Source organism: Xenopus tropicalis, chromosome 9 (genome assembly GCF_000004195.4).
Source record: "Xenopus tropicalis strain Nigerian chromosome 9, UCB_Xtro_10.0, whole genome shotgun sequence".
Classification (NCBI taxonomy): Eukaryota; Metazoa; Chordata; class Amphibia; order Anura; family Pipidae; genus Xenopus; species Xenopus tropicalis.
The window spans coordinates 13,848,541-13,866,607 of NC_030685.2; the positions used below are offsets into that span (position 1 = coordinate 13,848,541).

At 43.8% G+C, this 18,067-nt stretch overlaps 2 protein-coding genes across 3 annotated transcripts; one reads left to right on the forward strand and one right to left on the reverse strand.

Annotated features, from left to right (window-relative positions):
• Positions 1 to 1,187: 1,187 nt before the first annotated feature.
• LOC448069 (phosphatidylserine decarboxylase) lies at positions 1,188 to 8,530 on the forward strand. 2 transcript variants are annotated; one of them, NM_001005623.1, is made up of 8 exons: positions 1,188 to 1,235; positions 4,713 to 4,780; positions 4,944 to 5,073; positions 5,260 to 5,490; positions 6,122 to 6,254; positions 6,963 to 7,100; positions 7,324 to 7,484; positions 8,123 to 8,530. In NM_001005623.1, exons 2-8 carry the CDS (start codon positions 4,731 to 4,733, stop codon positions 8,345 to 8,347), a joined length of 1,068 nt encoding a protein of 355 aa, NP_001005623.1. In that variant the 5' UTR covers positions 1,188 to 1,235; positions 4,713 to 4,730; the 3' UTR covers positions 8,348 to 8,530. The 2 variants fall into 2 exon arrangements, with proteins under 2 accessions (NP_001005623.1, XP_012825742.1); XM_012970288.3 differs by lacking the exon at positions 1,188 to 1,235 and adding an exon at positions 3,646 to 3,753.
• On the reverse strand, positions 8,483 to 18,038 carry hyls1 (centriolar and ciliogenesis associated). The gene is made up of 2 exons (XM_004918102.4): positions 17,949 to 18,038; positions 8,483 to 9,618 (listed from the first exon to the last, which is right to left on the reverse strand). The coding sequence occupies exon 2, from the start codon at positions 9,597 to 9,599 to the stop codon at positions 8,598 to 8,600; it is 1,002 nt and encodes a 333-aa protein (XP_004918159.1). The 5' UTR covers positions 9,600 to 9,618; positions 17,949 to 18,038; the 3' UTR covers positions 8,483 to 8,597.
• Positions 18,039 to 18,067: the final 29 nt, after the last annotated feature.

Sequence of the window (18,067 nt, forward strand, 5' to 3'; positions counted from 1 at the left end):
ACGTTGGATAAAATAGTCACACGTGTGGCCTTGGCCCTGCTGCACTCCTGGAGTAAAAGGTGCTTTTTAAGACATATGGTACATAGGGCATGAAGTCTGCTGGCGCAGGCACATTTGGGCAGAGGAGAATATGCTCCATGTGTGGAAAAGATGCTGCTGGGATAGGGGGTACAAGGACACCAACATGTGGGAAGGAATTCCACAGTAGAGATAGGAGGGGGCCCCGAATATTAGCTCATTATTAGTTACCTGACTCCCCTGGGTGCTGGGCCCTACCAACAAGTACAATAGGAACTCAATAAAAGGTGCCTTACCCCACGCGTGGTCAAGCCCCTGATCTGCCCTGACCAGGACTCAATATGCCAAAACCCATCCATGCTTTGCCTAAACTCCACCCACTACCTGCAAGCCCTACCCACCATGACCTAACATTTGCACCTTCATGTTTGGTTGCCAGAACTGGTACAAACCCGGTACCTATAGTATGTGACTTTATAATGTCAGTATAAGAGTCGGTAGCTTTTAGACTGATGTAGAAATTTATATTCAAGGACAATTGCAACTGGTCTTCATTTTTTATGATTTATATGGTTATTTAGCCTTTTGGTCAGCAGCTCTCCAGTTTGGTATTTCATCTTCCATCTGGTTGCTAGGGTATTATTTACCCTAGCAACAAGGCAGTAGTTTGAACGAGAGAAGGGAATATGAATAAGAGAGGGCCTGCATAGAAAAATAAGGAATAAAAAGTAACAATAGCAATAAAAACTGCAGCTTCACTGAGAAATTGTTTTTTTGGCTTCTGGGGTCAGCGACCCCCCATTTGAAAGCTGGAGTTTTGCAAAGTTTTGAGGAACAGTCCATACTATAAACTACTAATAAAGTTTTTTAGATGCAACATTTCATATTTGGGTTTATATGCCCTTTATGAGCAGGAATACAGAGTTCATTTCTGATGCAAGCCAAGTGTATGTCTCCTTTAGCCAGAAGGATACCGCAGCCAGAATAGGAAGAAAGCCGGGCCTGAGGGCTGGGTCTAATTATACACTATTCACAGAACGCCGGCTGCTCAGAGCCCTTCGTCTATTGGCTTACACGCTGAGCCCGCTGCCGCCTGATTGGCTGAAGTGTCTCAGCTGACGCGTTTGGACAGGAGCGGGGGGAGGAGCCTGAATCTCTATGCTGAGTCTGTACATGCCAGCTCCTATGAGAGGCGTGAGTGCCAGGGGTGAGAGTGTGTAAGTAGCCGATGCTCTGCCAGGGGAATTTCCATTCATTTGTATAGCAATGGGGTTTTCTGGAGTCATACAGTGTCCTCTGTCCCACTGTGTCCTCTGTTAACTGGTATATCTATATCTATGCTCTATATATGCACTCTGCCCTATCCTTTATGTGCTATATAGTGATATATGTGCCTTATCCTGTATGTGCTATACACTCTGCCCTATCCTGTATGTGCTATACACTCTGCCCTATCCTGTATGTGCTATATAGTGATATATGTGCCCTATCCTGTATGTGCTATATACACTCTGCCCTATCCTGTATGTGCTATACACTCTGCCCTATCCTGTATGTGCTATATAGTGATATATGTGCCCTATCCTGTATGTGCTATATACACTCTGCCCTATCCTGTATGTGCTATATACACTCTGCCCTATCCTGTATGTGCTATACACTCTGCCCTATCCTGTATGTGCTATATAGTGATATATGTGCCCTATCCTGTATGTGCTATATACACTCTGCCCTATCCTGTATGTGCTATATACACTCTGCCCTATCCTGTATGTGCTATATACACTCTGCCCTATCCTGTATGTGCTATATAGTGATATATGTGCCCTATCCTGTATGTGCTATATACACTCTGCCCTATCCTGTATGTGCTATATACACTCTGCCCTATCCTGTATGTCAGTGGTCCCCAACCTTTTTTGCACCACGGACCGGTTTCAAGCAAGACAATTTTTCCAAGGACTGGGGATGTGGGGGTGGTGCAACTAGTGCATAGTATATAATTTTAATTATTACATATATAATGTAAATGTAATTATTAAATGTTATATTATGCACTTTATTATTATTAAATACAGCTTAATAAAGTACTTTGGTCCTTGTACTTATCAGTAGAAAGCTTCCTGGGCTTCGCATAGCTGTTATGGCTGTGTAACGCATCGGGGAGTTGGGATCACAGGTAATTGGGACCAGAGGTGGCCCGGTTCAGCACAGCCCACGGCCCGGCACTGGTCCCCGGACCGGTGGTTGGGGAGCCCTGCTGTATGTGATATATACACTCTGTCCTATCCTGTATGTGCTATATACACTCTGCCCTATCCTGTATGTGCTATATACACTCTGCCCTATCCTGTATGTGCTATATACACTCTGCCCTATCCTGTATGTGCTATATACACTCTGCCCTATCCTTTATGTGACATATACACTCTGTCCTATCCTGTATGTGCTATATAGTGATATATGTGCCCTATCCTGTATGTGCTATATAGTGATATATATGGCTCTGCCCTATCCTGTATGTGCTATATAGCGATATATATACCCTATCCTGTATGTGCTATATACACTCTGTCCTATCCTGTATGTGCTATATAGCGATATATATGCCCTATCCTGTATGTGCTGTATATTGATATATACACTCTGCCCTATCCTGTATATGCTGTATATTGATATATGTGCCCTATCCTGTATGTGCTATATAGTGATATATGTGCCCTATCCTGTATGTGCTATATATTGATATATGTGCCCTATCCTGTATGTGCTATATATTGATATATACACTCTGCCCTATCCTGTATGTGCTGTATAGTGATATATGTGCCCCATCCTGTATGTGCTATATAGTGATATATGTGCCCTATCCTGTATGTGCTGTATATTGATATATGTGCCCTATCCTATATGTGCTATATAGTGATATATGTGCCCTATCCTGTATGTGCTATATACACTCTGCCCTATCCTGTATGTGCTATATAGTGATATATGCACTCTGCCCTATCCTGTATGTGCTATATACACTCTGCCCTATCCTGTATGTGCTATATAGTGATATATGCACTCTGCCCTATCCTGTATGTGCTATATAGCGATATATGCACTCTGCCCTATCCTGTATGTGCTATATAGTGATATATGTGCCCTATCCTGTATGTGCTATATAGTGATATGTGTGCTGTATGTGTGCCCTGGGAGAGAGAGGGAGATATGATGCACAGTGTATGTATCAGGCCAGCTATGGGCTGGTATATGGGCTGGTGTATGGGCTGGTATATGTGCTGGTGTATGGGCTGGTATATGGGCTGGTGTATGGGCTGGTATATGGGCTGGTATATGGGCTGGTATACGGGCTGGTATATGACCCAGTAGTCGGAGTGAGCTGGGTATGATATTGAGTCGGACACAGGCGAGTGCTGGGCTGAGCGGGTGTCACTAAGTGAGAATATGGAATGTCTCAGGCAGCTGTTACTTGGCTGTGCTGCTGGGGCAGGGGGTCTCTGTTCCTTTATATTCTCCAAGCTGCACACATTCCCCGCCCAGCAGCTTCTCTTTGTGCTGCTCCTAATCTGCCCACCCCACTCCTGCCCATGGGGGGGCGGAGAGAAAAGGGCGACACCCAATTGTATCAAGTGACCGGAGCTTCCAGCCCCCCTATTGTGTTAGCAGTCACACTGCATCCTGCCCGAGCACCCACAGCTCTGATGCCTATTGGGTGACACTGACCGGGTAATGCCAGTGGGCCCTTCTCTTTCTTTTCTCTCTGTTACTGTGCGCCTGTTATTGTGTGTGTGTTTAGTGTACACTTGGCTACACTGGCCTATATGTGTGCTGTGTAATTGTATATGTGCCATGCTCACTGCTCTCATATTATTTTATATTCACTGTATTTGTCATGTTATTATAATATTCCTGTGTACCAAGTGCAACTCCCTATAGGCAACATAGAGCCTGTACGTGGTTAGAACTGATAGTGACTGGCACCATTGGCCACTGGATTCTCATATAGGGCAAGGGGGGGGGAAGGAGGGGGGTTGGGCTAGTTCAGCAGTGGGTGAATATTGGCTATACATAGATAGGGCTTTGTTCCCCTTTAATTTACCATGCCCCTACAAACAGCTCTGACTGTTGGAGAGAACTGCAGATTGTTACTGTATTTATTTATTTATCACTTGGGGGCCACACTGCGTTGGGTAAAAGGGACAGACACATAATAGCTACATGCCCCACGCTGAGAGGGGACCCCCACTAGAGATACATTAGTATATAACCTGCCACAGTGCTTTGCCCGTAATCAGTGCAAAATGATATTTCTGTTCTACAAAAAAAAAATGCTGTTCTCCTTCCCTGTGGAGCAGAGGCGGAAATCAGCCAAAGGGTGGGGTGAACATTTATTGCTTGCAATAATAAAAAGACTTATCCACCATTATATATATATTATTATATGAACCCACAAAGTGTACTGGCACCAGTGCTAGACTGTATCCTGTACACGTGATGTGTTTGTGGGTAAGTAACATCCTGCCTGCACAGTAAAGGGGAAGTTTCACTAGCAACCAGAAACACACGGACTGTAAACTGAACGCTGTTAGCGTGCCTACAGATGTAACTGGCAGCTGTATGGAATGGGGCAGATGGTGAGGCGTTTATAGGGCACTGGCTAACTCTGTCTCCCTATTGTGCTACAGGTCCTATCTGGTTTGGCCATGCGTGGAGCAAAGCAGTCTGGGGGCATCGTGCAACGTTCCAAGAGATGGTATGTCCTTCCTGCCCAGTTCCTTACTGGATAAAGGGGATGATTTACTATGCTAAGTAAAGTCGCCAATAGCAACCAGTCTTACCCCTAATGTACATTACACACCTGTCCTTCTGCTTTTGGACCTCGTTAGTTCTAACTTCAACGATCCCTTATCCATTAGGTTACCTGTGCCTCGACTTTCCATCAAGCGGCGCCTCGGTCAGCTTCCGCCTTCATTAAGACTGCGCTCTTGGCAGCTGCTTAAGCCACTCCTACATGCTGGGCTTCGCCCACCTAGTCGTGTTAGCAAGGTAAATAAAAGAGGGGCGCAGGAAGAAATGAAGGGCAAATAAACTGTAATTGGGTTCAGACTGATTTATCATCACTTTGGGGCTTATGTTGAAAAAAAAAAATATAGCCTGCCCCTTTAAGGGGAACTATACCAATGACCTTTGTGGGCAAATATAACACTTTTTTGTCCTTTTCTGTGTCACCAGGCTGTGTACAGCAGAGCCCCCACGCGCCTGTTATCTCGAGTGTGGGGCCTGATTAATGAGGTCAACCTCCCTCACTGGTTGCGCCGGCCCCTGCTCTCACTCTACGTATGGGCCTTCTCTGTGAATATGGCCGAGGCCGAGGAGGAAGATTTAAACCGGTATCAGAACTTGGGGGAGCTCTTCCGACGGTCACTGAAACCCACAGCCAGAACCATTGACTCTCATTGTGTGGTGTGTTTGGGGGGGTTAATACCTACTCGGATATCTTATCCAGCCTTTACACAAGAGTGGGGACCGAATGTAATCGATGGAATACCCGTGTTTTCATGGGTTCAGCTATTAGTTCTGACCAATATCACTGTAACCCCAATCCATTAAAGAAGGGGTTGCCACCATAGTGCTGCCTTTGTGTATATTAGTCTGTAATGGTGCCTCCAAAATGGAGCCTCCAAAATCAGGAGTTCATATTGGGACTAATGTGCTCTATTGCATATAAGTAGATACTTGCCCCTCTATCTGGGTGCCCTCTGATTGTTGACACTTCTCCAGACGTACAAAGCATCCCTTGAATTACATTGGAAATTCCCAAAGCTCTACCTTTATTACTCATTCACTGTCCAACTGTCCAACCTCGCACCCTTGCAGGGACTCTAGAGAGGGATCCAAGACATTTACCCAAATAACTCCCCCTTAGACACCCTGCTGGAACTTATTTGTTCTTCTCTGCTGCTCCATGCATAGCATTCCTCACCAGCCTAAAATAATTGCATGTATGTATGTATAAGGGGGTCCCTCTTCTAGTATATGAGCTGGTCATATAAGAAAAGTCAAGTCATTGCTATGTTTTCTGCTCCCTTTGTAGGTCAGTCCATGTGACGGACGTGTTCTGCACAGTGGCCGAGGCCGTGGTTCTCAGATCGAGCAAGTTAAAGGTCTGACATATTCACTGGAGAGCTTCTTGGGACCCCAAGACTGGCGGGAACCAACAAATCTATGTAAGTGAATGCTATTGTTAGCTCCACTCTCTCATCTCACAACTATTTTTTCAAGACCTTCAGATCCATTTTTGTGAAGATTTTCTGTTCCTTAGTTAGAAAGCCTAGTTTTGTTATTACCTTCTAAACTGGCCAGTACTGTCTTTAGGTGAAAGCAGGTCAACGGTCTTGAGTTAGTCTTTAGGAGAAGGCTGGGCATTGGGCTTCAGGTAGTCTTTAGGAGAAGGCTGGGTCAGGTAGTCTTTAGGAGAAAGCTGAGTATTGGCCTTCAGGTAGTCTTTAGGTGAAGGCTGAGTATTGGCCTTCAGGTAGTTTTTAGGTGAAGGCTGGGCATTGGCCTTCGGGTAGTTTTTAGGTGAAGGCTGGGCATTGGCCTTCAGGTAGTTTTTAGGTGAAGGCTGGGCATTGGCCTTCAGGTAGTTTTTAGGTGAAGGCTGGGCATTGGCCTTCAGGTAGTCTTTAGGTGAAGGCTGGGCATTGGCCTTCAGGTAGTCTTCAGGAGAAGGCTGGGCATTGGCTGTTAAATAGACTTTTCTAATCACTGCCAGAGAAGCAGTGGCATTGCCATGTCTGGTCACAACGTGATCCCTTCAAGTTTGGGATGTTATTCCCTCATTCCATAGCCAGTAAGCCAAGTTGTATTAATGCTAGATGCTCCACCTCTCAACTAACCAACCAAACCCTAACATCTCATTCCTCTATTCCCAGGCCTGCCACTCCTGCAGCAGTTAGGTGTAAGATCCTCCAGCCGGATCTACCACCATGTCATATACTTGGCACCGGGTGATTATCATCGCTTCCATTCCCCGACAGACTGGAATGTCCAGCATCGGAGGCACTTTCCAGGTACACTAACCCAATTAGCCCCAAAGACCAAAAGTACACAAAATATTTATGTACCCAAATTCATGCCATTCACTAACTGGTGAGTTATATGGATTATATGGTTTTGTGGAGCCTACATTTATACCAGAATTCTGGTGAAAAAGATGCTTTGTGGGAAGAAATATAAGAAAATGTAAGCCCTATGTCTGCTCCGTGTCTATGTCTATTTGTCCATCCCTTTCAGGAGCACTCATGTCCGTCAGTCCTCACGTTGCCCACTGGATACCCAGTCTCTTCTGCCAGAATGAACGTGTTGTGCTTAGCGGCCAGTGGCAGTTTGGCTTCTTCTCGCTAACAGCAGTGGGAGCAACTAATGTTGGATCCATCCGTATCTATGGGGACCAGGTATGATACTTATGCCATTTCCCAAAAACAACTTATTTGTAGACATCTGCCCCTGTCCTGTACTCTGAGAAATACCCCTATCATAATACCAGCCCATCCTTACCTTCCCCAGTAGCTAGAACCCCTCCCTTGGACTGCTTGGAACCAATGCTGTGATGGGGGAGGTTGGACTTGGGTCTTGTAACCTCTTAAATGTTTTTTGTTCAGATGTTATGTTGTTCACTTGAAAAAGGGCTTTGCCCGAAACATGTAGTGGAACACACGAATAAACACTAATTGCAGCAAAGCCCTGCAGTGTCAGGTGTCCTCCATTATCTTATATGATGTCTACATGCAATTAGTGCTACAACAGTGATAGCCTGCTTAAATGAGGTAGCTGAACTGGAATACTGGACTTGGAAAGATTTTGCTTCCCTAGTAGCTGTAGAGACCCAGGAATGGAGGGAGATTGCTAATATACAGATGCTGGCCTTGCCCAATTGGGTTTGCAGCCTATATGATTGATAGCTGAATAAGCCCCTAGTCAGGAAGCCTATTAATATGGCTTCCTCCAGTAGCCGATACTGGCTGGCAATCTCAAACCGAGGGCAACAAAAGTTTGGTCTAAAGTCTCATTCCATTCATCTTTCTCTCCCTAGGACCTGCACACCAACTGCTCCCGCCACGTCAAAGGAAAGTACCATGACTACAGCTATACGGATCAGTATGGACCTGAAGGACTATCCCTAGTGAAGGGACAACCCTTGGGCGAGTTCAACTTTGGTTCCACCATTGTGCTTATCTTTGAAGGACCTCTTCAATTCAAGTTCCAGATCACGGCAGGGGGACGGATTCATGTTGGAGAGGCCCTGGGAACCTTTTGATGACTTTGCACTAAGGAGCAACAGTATTGACACCTAAACGGACTCTAGGGTGTTGAACACCCTTAGTTTATTTTTTTGTTGTTTTTTTTAAAAAAAAATCATTTTTCTAATAATGGAAAACAAAGCACATGAAACTGTTAGGAAATCGTGATTTTATTTAAAATACAATTTATAAAAACGACACACACAAGAGTGCACTCTTTTCTTCACACACAGACAGACACACACACACAAAGGCTCGGCGGTACCCCTAGGAATAGCTTCCCCGGGGCATCACCCCATTCACCAGGTCTTGTCGGACAGCCCAGCGCAGGGCGTACCTTTTCTTGTCTGTGGGAATGACATAGGTGTTAGGTGGCGGAACAGAGCGGGGAGCAGGCTGAGGGGGTGCAGACATCATTTGCTCCCGGATCCCCCAGCGTAACTCCTTTCTGCTCCGCTCTAGTGCCACCTGTAAGGCATCCCACTTTTGTTTGTACTCTTGGTACCGACCGACGGGATCTGAGCGCTGCCGGTACTGATCCAGCAGTGAATATGGGGGAGGGCGGATGAAGGACTTAATACAGCTAGCTGAAGAGCGGCCAGAAGATTCAGAGCGAAAATCCACAATGGAGCTCCCAGAATCCCCCTCTTCGGTCTCAGTTTCACTGTAAAGAAAGGACTCGTCGCTTACGTGCGTCTGTCCGTCACTTTTTCTGCGCAGTACTTTACGTGTTATTTGCGGAGCTTTCTTTGTTGGCAGCGTGTTTCCCCCCAAGCTCACTGTGTGTTTAGTGTAGGAGTCTTGGCTTCTCTGCTGATTGCCCCATTCTGTGCTGGAGGTTGCGGTGGTGGTGGGCCAGGCTGAGGCCTGATGATGCCAGGCATTGCTTTCCGCAGGCGGGGGCGCAGTGGTGTTGGTTGTCTCCTCAATGGTCTCATTTTCCAGCCTAGAGGTTTCTGGGGATGCTGCCACACCACCCTGGTTCATCAGACGTTCTAGATCTTTCTTGAATTCCAGAAGCCTCTGGCGGGGAACATAGGAGAAACCCAGCAGAGACAGCTCATGACGCAGCTCCTCTTCTGAGACAGTTACAGACATATTGTCCTGTGAGTGCTCAGAGAGCAAAATACTGTCACCTGATTGCCCAGAGGCTTCCAGGGGCTCATATGATTGGTCATGCTCTGTGGACTGTGGTCTGAAGTGATTTCTAACCAATGGCAGGGCGTTCTCTGAAGGCTCCTCCCTGAACTGCCTGTCTCTACGCGACATGCTGGGGCCACAGGAAACACTGTAAAGGCAAATAATATATAAATAATATATATATAGAATAATATGTACCACCACATGTTGCACTATTGGATGTGTGTCTGTTACAGCACAGCCTGGGTGCTGCACTTTCACCCCTGGCTCCACAGACTGCTATGGGTGACAGTGAAGACTAAATTAGAATCCTGTATAAATACCACTCTCTAGCCAATCAGAATGTAAGCTTTCTTGAGCAAAATGGCCTACTTTCAGTGATGGCCCTTGGCTAGTCCTGCTATCAAGCTGAAGCAAATCCTTTATTCAGTGCCCCCTACTGGCTAGTGCTGTTAGTGCAGCTGATGAGCAGATTCAAAGGGAAAAGCCCCTCGTTAGCAGTAGGACAATCCTGGGAAGCTGATATTGCATCAGGAACTGATACGTAACCTTTCCCCTACAGACCCAAACCTTATCAGTTAATATTCTGCTCATGTGGAAGCGCATGAGGCTCTGGCCACGATCAAAGGACTTAGGTCAAGTGACTTATCCAGTCAATCTCCTGATAATGTAGAATACACAGTAAATGATGAAACTCCACCTGCTCAGTGGAGCGGCCAATTATCATTTCAGCAATCCAAGATACATGAACTCATTTGTTTTGTTTATATAATACGGTTATATCATCGCTGGCACAAACATTCCCACGCTGCGGGGATCATGGCGGATGGATTACCTACAGCCAAAGAGCCTGCTCCTATCAGGGGATCAGTTGGGTGAAGATATTCAGCACAAGTTGGCCATGAAATGTCAGAGCTGGCCCTTACACCAGTGGCTAGAGGCAAGGTGTGATGGGCACAACTGGTTATTTGTCACTGTTACAGCCTATTGCTCATGTTCCCTGAACATTCAGGGTCCTTCAGACAGATTCAGCATCTTATCTGCCCATGTATGGGCAGATCTCGTTTGGGCAGGTTTGATTTTCCTTGGGATAGGAGACTGATCCTATTGTTGATGCGGCCCTTGGTCCCATGGCACCTATGCCTACTCGATCGTTTAGCCCTAGGGCCAAGCGATCAAATTAGCCCAATATCGCCCACCTTTAGGTGGGCATATCGGGAGAAAAATCTGCTTGTCAACCTTGCCAAACGATTAAATCTGACCATGTATGGCCACCTTTAGGGCTCTGGCACACGGGGAGATTAGTCGCCCACGACAAATCTCCCTGTTCGTGGGAGACTAATCTCCCCGAAATGCCATCCCACCGGTGGGATGGCATACGCGGCGCCGAAATCGCTGAAGTTTCCTCTCAAGGCAACTTCACCAAATCGCCGCGTATGCCATCCCACCGGCAATTTACGCCGGTGGGATGGCATTTCTGGGAGATTAGTCACCCACAACAAGGGAGATTTGTCAATAAGCATTAACTATTTGCTTTACCCTGGCTGATATAGATAAGTTAGTATGTAAATGTACCAATTCAGAGCTAAAGAGAACAGAACATTGCCTGGGAAAGCAGCGCCACCTGCTGGGTAGGAAATGGCAGTGCAACCTAGAAGATTAGATAATCTTGCACACACCAAGAAGTATGGAAAGTCTACAACTAAATCTCTCTAAAAGTTAATTTTTTTGTTGCATGAAATTAATCTTTGCTGCATACAATCATTATAACATTGCCACAGCTGCACCTCAGAGCTACACCAACACTGTGTTCCAATACAGAATTATATCCAGCGTTATTATACAAAGCAGTTACACTTGCAGTCTTCTGAGAGTCTGGGCATCGAGTTCCTAATATTATGAGTGCAACTGTACGTCTGTGCACCATGGCAACTATAGCTATGTTTGCAGGTCTGGCCTGGGATTCAACATAGGCCTTGGCATTGCACCACACATAACTTTGCCAGTTAAGAAGAAAACGATTGAGGAGCTTCCCTTGTGTGAGGGATTTCTTGTGCCATAATGCCTTGAATAACAAAAACAATGAAACCCACGTATCACTGGCAAGTTTAACCCTTTAAGTGCCAGCCGAATTCGTCATTTCAGTTCCCCCCAGTGCCAGACGTTTTGTAAACATTCTGTGCTCTCTCAATGTAGGGGCTTTTACTGGGGGCAGGGTTAAGTTTAGGTAGGCAAACTATATATTGTTTTTTTCAGGAGAACCTGAGCTTTCCAAATCTACCTGAGTTTTTGTGTATTTCCACTTCTGGAACAAGATTTAGAGCTTGAAATACAAAAAAAAAAAGAAAAAATGCTATTTTTCATGATATAAGGATTTATACCAGAAACACATTTTATTTTATGGACAAAAATTCAACTGATTTGGAAAGCCTCATGTCTCCCGAACGTGCCAATACCTGATATGTATAGTTTTATTGAGATTTCTGACTTCTATAGATCAAAAACTCCCAGCAGTAAATTACAAAATTTTCAAAGCATTACAGCAGAATACGGCATACTTTACATTCCAAAGCCAAAAATCCTGGAATATTAGGTTTACCCCAGGAAACCATACATTTTTGAAAACTACACATTCTGACGAATCCGAAATGGGTAACTATGTCTTCAAACTCCTAAGTACCAAACGGCAATGCTTTACTGAATTTAGCATTTTCTATAAAAAATTATGAAAATTCTAAAAAATCACCTCAAATCTTCCATTTTCAAGCACCTTATCTCCCACATAACATTAGGTACGAAGAAAACACACCCTAAATATGAAAGCCAGGGGTCCACTGAACAGTTTGATGCCCATTGTGCATAGGATCACCAATGTATCTGGAATTTAGAGACCCCAAAAGGAAGTTAGTACATACAAATTGCCCAGGAGATCTCTTTAGCTACTGAAAATTCAACACATTTACTGCATTTTCTGTGGGGTAAAAACACAAAAAAATACATTGACCCCCCAAAATCATATATTTTTGGAAAGTACACATTCGGACGAATTCAAAATTGGTACCCATGTCTTTCTACTCCAAACTACTGAGCCGCAATTCTTTCCCAAAATTGCCAGTTTTGATGAAATACCTAAAAATCACATCAAATCTTCCACTTTCAAGCACCTTATCTCCCACATAACATTAGGTACCAAGAAAACACACCCGAAATATGAAAGCCAAGGGTCCGCTGAACAGTTTGATGCCCATTGTGCATAGGATCAGCACTGTATCTGGCATTTAGAGACCCCATAAGGACGTCAGTGCATAGAGATTGCCCCAGAGGTCTCTTTAGCTACTGAAAATTCAACACGTTTACTGCATTTTCTGTGGGGTAAAAACACAAAAAAATACATTGACCCCCCAAAACCATATATTTTTGGAAAGTACACATTCGGGCGAATTCAAAATTGGTACCCATGTCTTTCTACTCCAAAAGGAAGTTAATGCATACAAAGTGTATATACTGCAATATAAGCTACCGGCATGTGCATTATGCGGCATAAGACCCCCTAACAGTAAGGAGACCCTAGAAAACCATATATTTTCCGAAAGTACACATTCTGACAAAACAAAAATGGGTACATACATCTTTCTACTACAAACTACCAAACTACAAAGCTATGCTAAACAGAACGGTTTTTATGACATTTCTGAAAATTGTCACAAAGCTTGCATTTTACCCCATTATGTACCCCCGCATTTTGTACCGTATCAACATAAAACATTCTAAATATAAACGCCAGGGTTCTACTGAACAGTTTGATGCCCTATATGCATAGATTTACCAAACTATGTGGGGTACAGGGGCACCCAAGTAAAAATAGTGCATATGAATTTTCACATAAGATGCTTCGGCTCATGCAGTTTTTGCACCCGGTATGTGTATTATGTGCCATACGACCACCTAACAGTAAGGAGACCCTAGAAAACCATATATTTTCCGAAAGTACACATTCTGACAAAACAAAAATGGGTAAATACATCTTTCTACTACAAACTACCAAACTACAAAGCTATGCTAAACAGAACAGTTTTTATGACATTTCTGAAAATTGTCACAAAGCTTGCATTTTACCCCATTATGTACCCCCACATTTTGTACCGTATCAACATAAAACATTCTAAATATAAACGCCAGGGGTCTACTGAACAGTTTGATGCCCTATATGCATAGATTTACCAAACTATGTGGGGTACAGGGGCACCCAAGTAAAAATAGTGCATATGAATTTTCACATAAGATGCTTCGGCTCATGCAATTTTTGCACCCGGTATGTGTATTATGTGCCATACGACCACCTAACAGTAAGGAGACCCTAGAAAACCATATATTTTCCGAAAGTACACATTCTGACAAAACAAAAATGGGTACATACATCTTTCTACTACAAACTACCAAACTACAAAGCTATGCTAAACAGAACGGTTTTTATGACATTTCTGAAAATTGTCACAAAGCTTGCATTTTACCCCATTATTTACCCCCACATTTTGTACCGTATCAACATAAAACATTCTAAATATGAACGCCAGGGGTCTACTGAACAGTTTGATGCCCTATATGCATAGATTTGCCAAACTATGTGGGGTACAGGGGCACCCAAGTAAAAATAGTGCATATGAATTTTCACATAAGATGCTTCGGCTCATGCAGTTTTTGCACCCGGTATGTGTATTATGTGCCATACGACCACCTAACAGTAAGGAGACCCTAGAAAACCATATATTTTCCGAAAGTACACAATCTGACAAAACAAAAATGGGTACATACATCTTTCTACTACAAACTACCAAACTACAAAGCTATGCTAAACAGAACGGTTTTTTATGACATTTCTGAAAATTGTCACAAAGCTTGCATTTTACCCCATTATGTACCCCCACATTTTGTACCGTATCAACATAAAACATTCTAAATATGAACGCTAGGGGTCTACTGAACAGTTTGATGCCCTATATGCATAGATTTGCCAAACTATGTGGGGTACAGGGGCACCCAAGTAAAAATAGTGCATATGAATTTTCACATAAGATGCTTCGGCTCATGCAGTTTTTGCACCCGGTATGTGTATTATGTGCCATACGACCACCTAACAGTAAGGAGACCCTAGAAAACCATATATTTTCCGAAAGTACACATTCTGACAAAACAAAAATGGGTACATACATCTTTCTACTACAAACTACCAAGCTACAAAGCTATGCTAAACAGAACGGTTTTTATGACATTTCTGAAAATTGTCACAAAGCTTGCATTTTACCCCATTATGTACCCCCACATTTTGTACCGTATCAACATAAAACATTCTAAATATGAACGCCAGGGGTCTACTGAACAGTTTGATGCCCTATATGCATAGATTTACCAAACTATATGGGGTACAGGGGCACCCAAGTAAAAATAGTGCATATGAATTTTCACATAAGATGCTTCGGCTCATGCAGTTTTTGCACCCGGTATGTGTATTATGTGCCATACGACCACCTAACAGTAAGGAGACCCTAGAAAACCATATATTTTCCGAAAGCACACATTCTGACAAAACAAAAATGGGTAAATACATCTTTCTACTACAAACTACCAAACTACAAAGCTATGCTAAACAGAACGGTTTTTATGACATTTCTGAAAATTGTCACAAAGCTTGCATTTTACCCCATTATGTACCTCCACATTTTGTACCGTATCAACATAAAACATTCTAAATATGAACGCCAGGGGTCTACTGAACAGTTTGATGCCCTATATGCATAGATTTGCCAAACTATGTGGGGTACAGGGGCACCCAAGTAAAAATAGTGCATATGAATTTTCACATAAGATGCTTCGGCTCATGCAGTTTTTGCACCCGGTATGTGTATTATGTGCCATACGACCACCTAACAGTAAGGAGACCCTAGAAAACCATATATTTTCCGAAAGTACACATCCTGACAAAACAAAAATGGGTAAATAAAACTTTCTACTACAAACTACAAAGCTATGCTAAACAGAACGGTTTTTGTGACATTTCTGAAAATCAAGCGAACAAGAACTATGCATAACTGAAAATGCTATAAAATGGCTAAACATGCAGTAAAATACCCCAAAATCCACCAAAATCACAGAAAATGTAGTAGAAACACCAAAATAATACACAAAAGATATTGCGCAGTGCGGTTAGCGAATACACTATCCGCAATGGCAATAAAACATTTTTTTCAGGCAGGAATAAAAACGATGCGATTAGAAAAAAAAAAAAAATTACAAAATTACATAAGTGTGTAAGTGTGTGTGTACATTAGGTAAAATGTGTTTTGTGTGCATGTATGCAAGTAAGTGTGTGTAAGTGTAAGTGTTGTGAATGTTTGAAATCTCCCAACTCCCCTAAAATGTATGTGTTTGTGTGTAAATGTGAGTATAAGTGTGTATTAGTGTATTATTAGTGTATTATGTGTGTGTATGTGTGTTTTTGTGTGTTTTTGCCACTTACCTGTGTAGGAGATCGTGGATCTGCAGGGAGACACACACGCAGCCGTTCCGGAGTAAGTATCAGCAGCAGGAAGCAGGGGGGCCAGCAGTGGGGGGAGCAGAGAAAGGCAGAAGGCGATCGTGAAATCCAGGAATGGATTTCACGTGCCTGCCTTTTCTTATGTGGCCCCTGGGCGATCGCGCCCCAGGGGCCACTTGTTCCCCACCTCTGACTGTTGTCTGGAGGCTGGGGAACGAGCAGGGAGCGAAGGAGCGGCTTGAAAAGCCGCTTCTCCGCTCCCAAACCCGGAAGTGCCCCAGGACGTAGAATCTACGTTCTGTGGCACTTAGGTCCTTTAGTACCCAGGACGTAGATTCTACGTCCTGTGGCACTAAAAAGGTTAAAGGGATAAGTTCAACATCGGGCCACCCCTGATGATCAGCAAGTAACTGTCTCAACTACACAATAAGTTCTAAACGGAACGCCAGAGTTTTGGGTGAACATGGACTCACAGTAAAATAACATTCAGTGCCTTCTATAGGCAGAAGTCCTTTGCCAAGTGATATCAATTTATAAATTCAATCAGTCTTCTGTCAGCCGACCCTTAGCTCGTGATCCTGGGGGATCCTCAGATGTCAGGTTAGTACTTTAGTGAAAAACCACTAATGGCTAAGGGTGAAGACACACTGAGCTACTAGTAGCAGCTACTTTTTCGCTGCAACTAAACGCCAGAAAATCCCCTGCCATAGACAATACTGAGAATTGCCTCTGCTAAAACACACGTAGAGACAATTATCAGCAAATGATCAGCACTGTCTGTTTCTGTAGCTGCTACTAGTAGCTCTGTGTGTCTTCACCCTAAAAAAACAAGTCCAGTCTATCTACATTCTGTAGGTGGCCCCTCGGGATAACTGTGGCTCTCACATTAGGGGTCATTTGCAAACTGTGGGCGGTTACACGGAGCACTGGTGCAAATGTAGCCAGAGGGGAACTTCAGCTTTGAGCCCCACACAACACAGAAACCCTTAATTTATCTATCACTGTAATCTGTTCATTAATTAGGAATAAATCCCATTTTTATATGCTGAAATCCAGCCGCAAAATAGTTCTTCTCTTTCAGCAACATTTGAAATGCTGGCGGGGAGGAGGGACTAAAACACTGATGTTAAAAATTGTAACAACTTCTCTACAGCTTACAGACTGCATGCAGGGACTACATAACCCACAATGCACTGCACTGGCAGGGGAGGAGGGACTAAAACATTGATGTTACAAATTGTAACACCTTCCCCACAGCTTACAGACAGCATGCAGGAACTACATAACCCACAATGCATTGCACTGGCAGGGGAGGAGGGACTAAAACATTGATGTTACAAATTGTAACAACTTCTCCACAGCTTACAGACAGCATGCAGGAACTACATTACCCACAATGCATTGCACTGGCAGGGGAGGAGGGACTAAAACATTGATGTTACAAATTGTAACAACTTCTCCACAGCTTACAGACAGCATGCAGGAACTACATTACCCACAATGCATTGCACTGTGATGTTCCTTTCCTTATTGACATCCCGTGTGCAGGGAATTGTGGGATTGGGAGGCTGAATGCTAAGGGACAGGAGACTACTGTTGCATTTTATTTGAGTCACAAAGTAGTCAGCCAATCAGCAGGGGAACAGGGGGCGGGGCTTAGTGAACTGTAACAAACCCTATTATTACATACAAAATCATGGAAAAGCTGCTTATGTTTAATTCATATGTACAGCAAAGCTGCTTGAAATTGTGTTTATTTTTCAAAAAGCTTAAGTTGTTTTTGGGTGGAGTTCCCCTTTGAATGAGCCCCAACACTCAGTTCCATCTGTCAATTAAGTTGGACATACCAGCGCCAAGGAATCCCTTCTATTCCGTTCCTAGACACAACTTAGTACAAAAAAAACCCCAAAACAAATACAATTCTGAGCGGAAAATATAGTTATTACCTGCACCTGATGCTGCGCGTCCCCTCAGGTTCCTCCCAAAGGTTTAAATAACGGCCACTTCCTCTCTAGGAGCGGAACTTGCGTCACCGGCGTCTCTGCTCGGTCGCCTGGTTACTGGC

Coding starts and splice junctions, on each gene's coding strand:
- hyls1 (XM_004918102.4), bottom strand. CDS start 9,599: ATGTCGCGTAGAGACAGGCAGTTCAGGGAGGAGCCTTCAGAGAACGCC.
- LOC448069 (NM_001005623.1), top strand. CDS start 4,731: ATGCGTGGAGCAAAGCAGTCTGGGGGCATCGTGCAACGTTCCAAGAGA. Junction 6,255..6,962: donor GCGGGAACCAACAAATCTAT/GTAAGTGAATGC, acceptor CTCTATTCCCAG/GCCTGCCACTCCTGCAGCAG. Junction 7,101..7,323: donor GCATCGGAGGCACTTTCCAG/GTACACTAACCC, acceptor CATCCCTTTCAG/GAGCACTCATGTCCGTCAGT.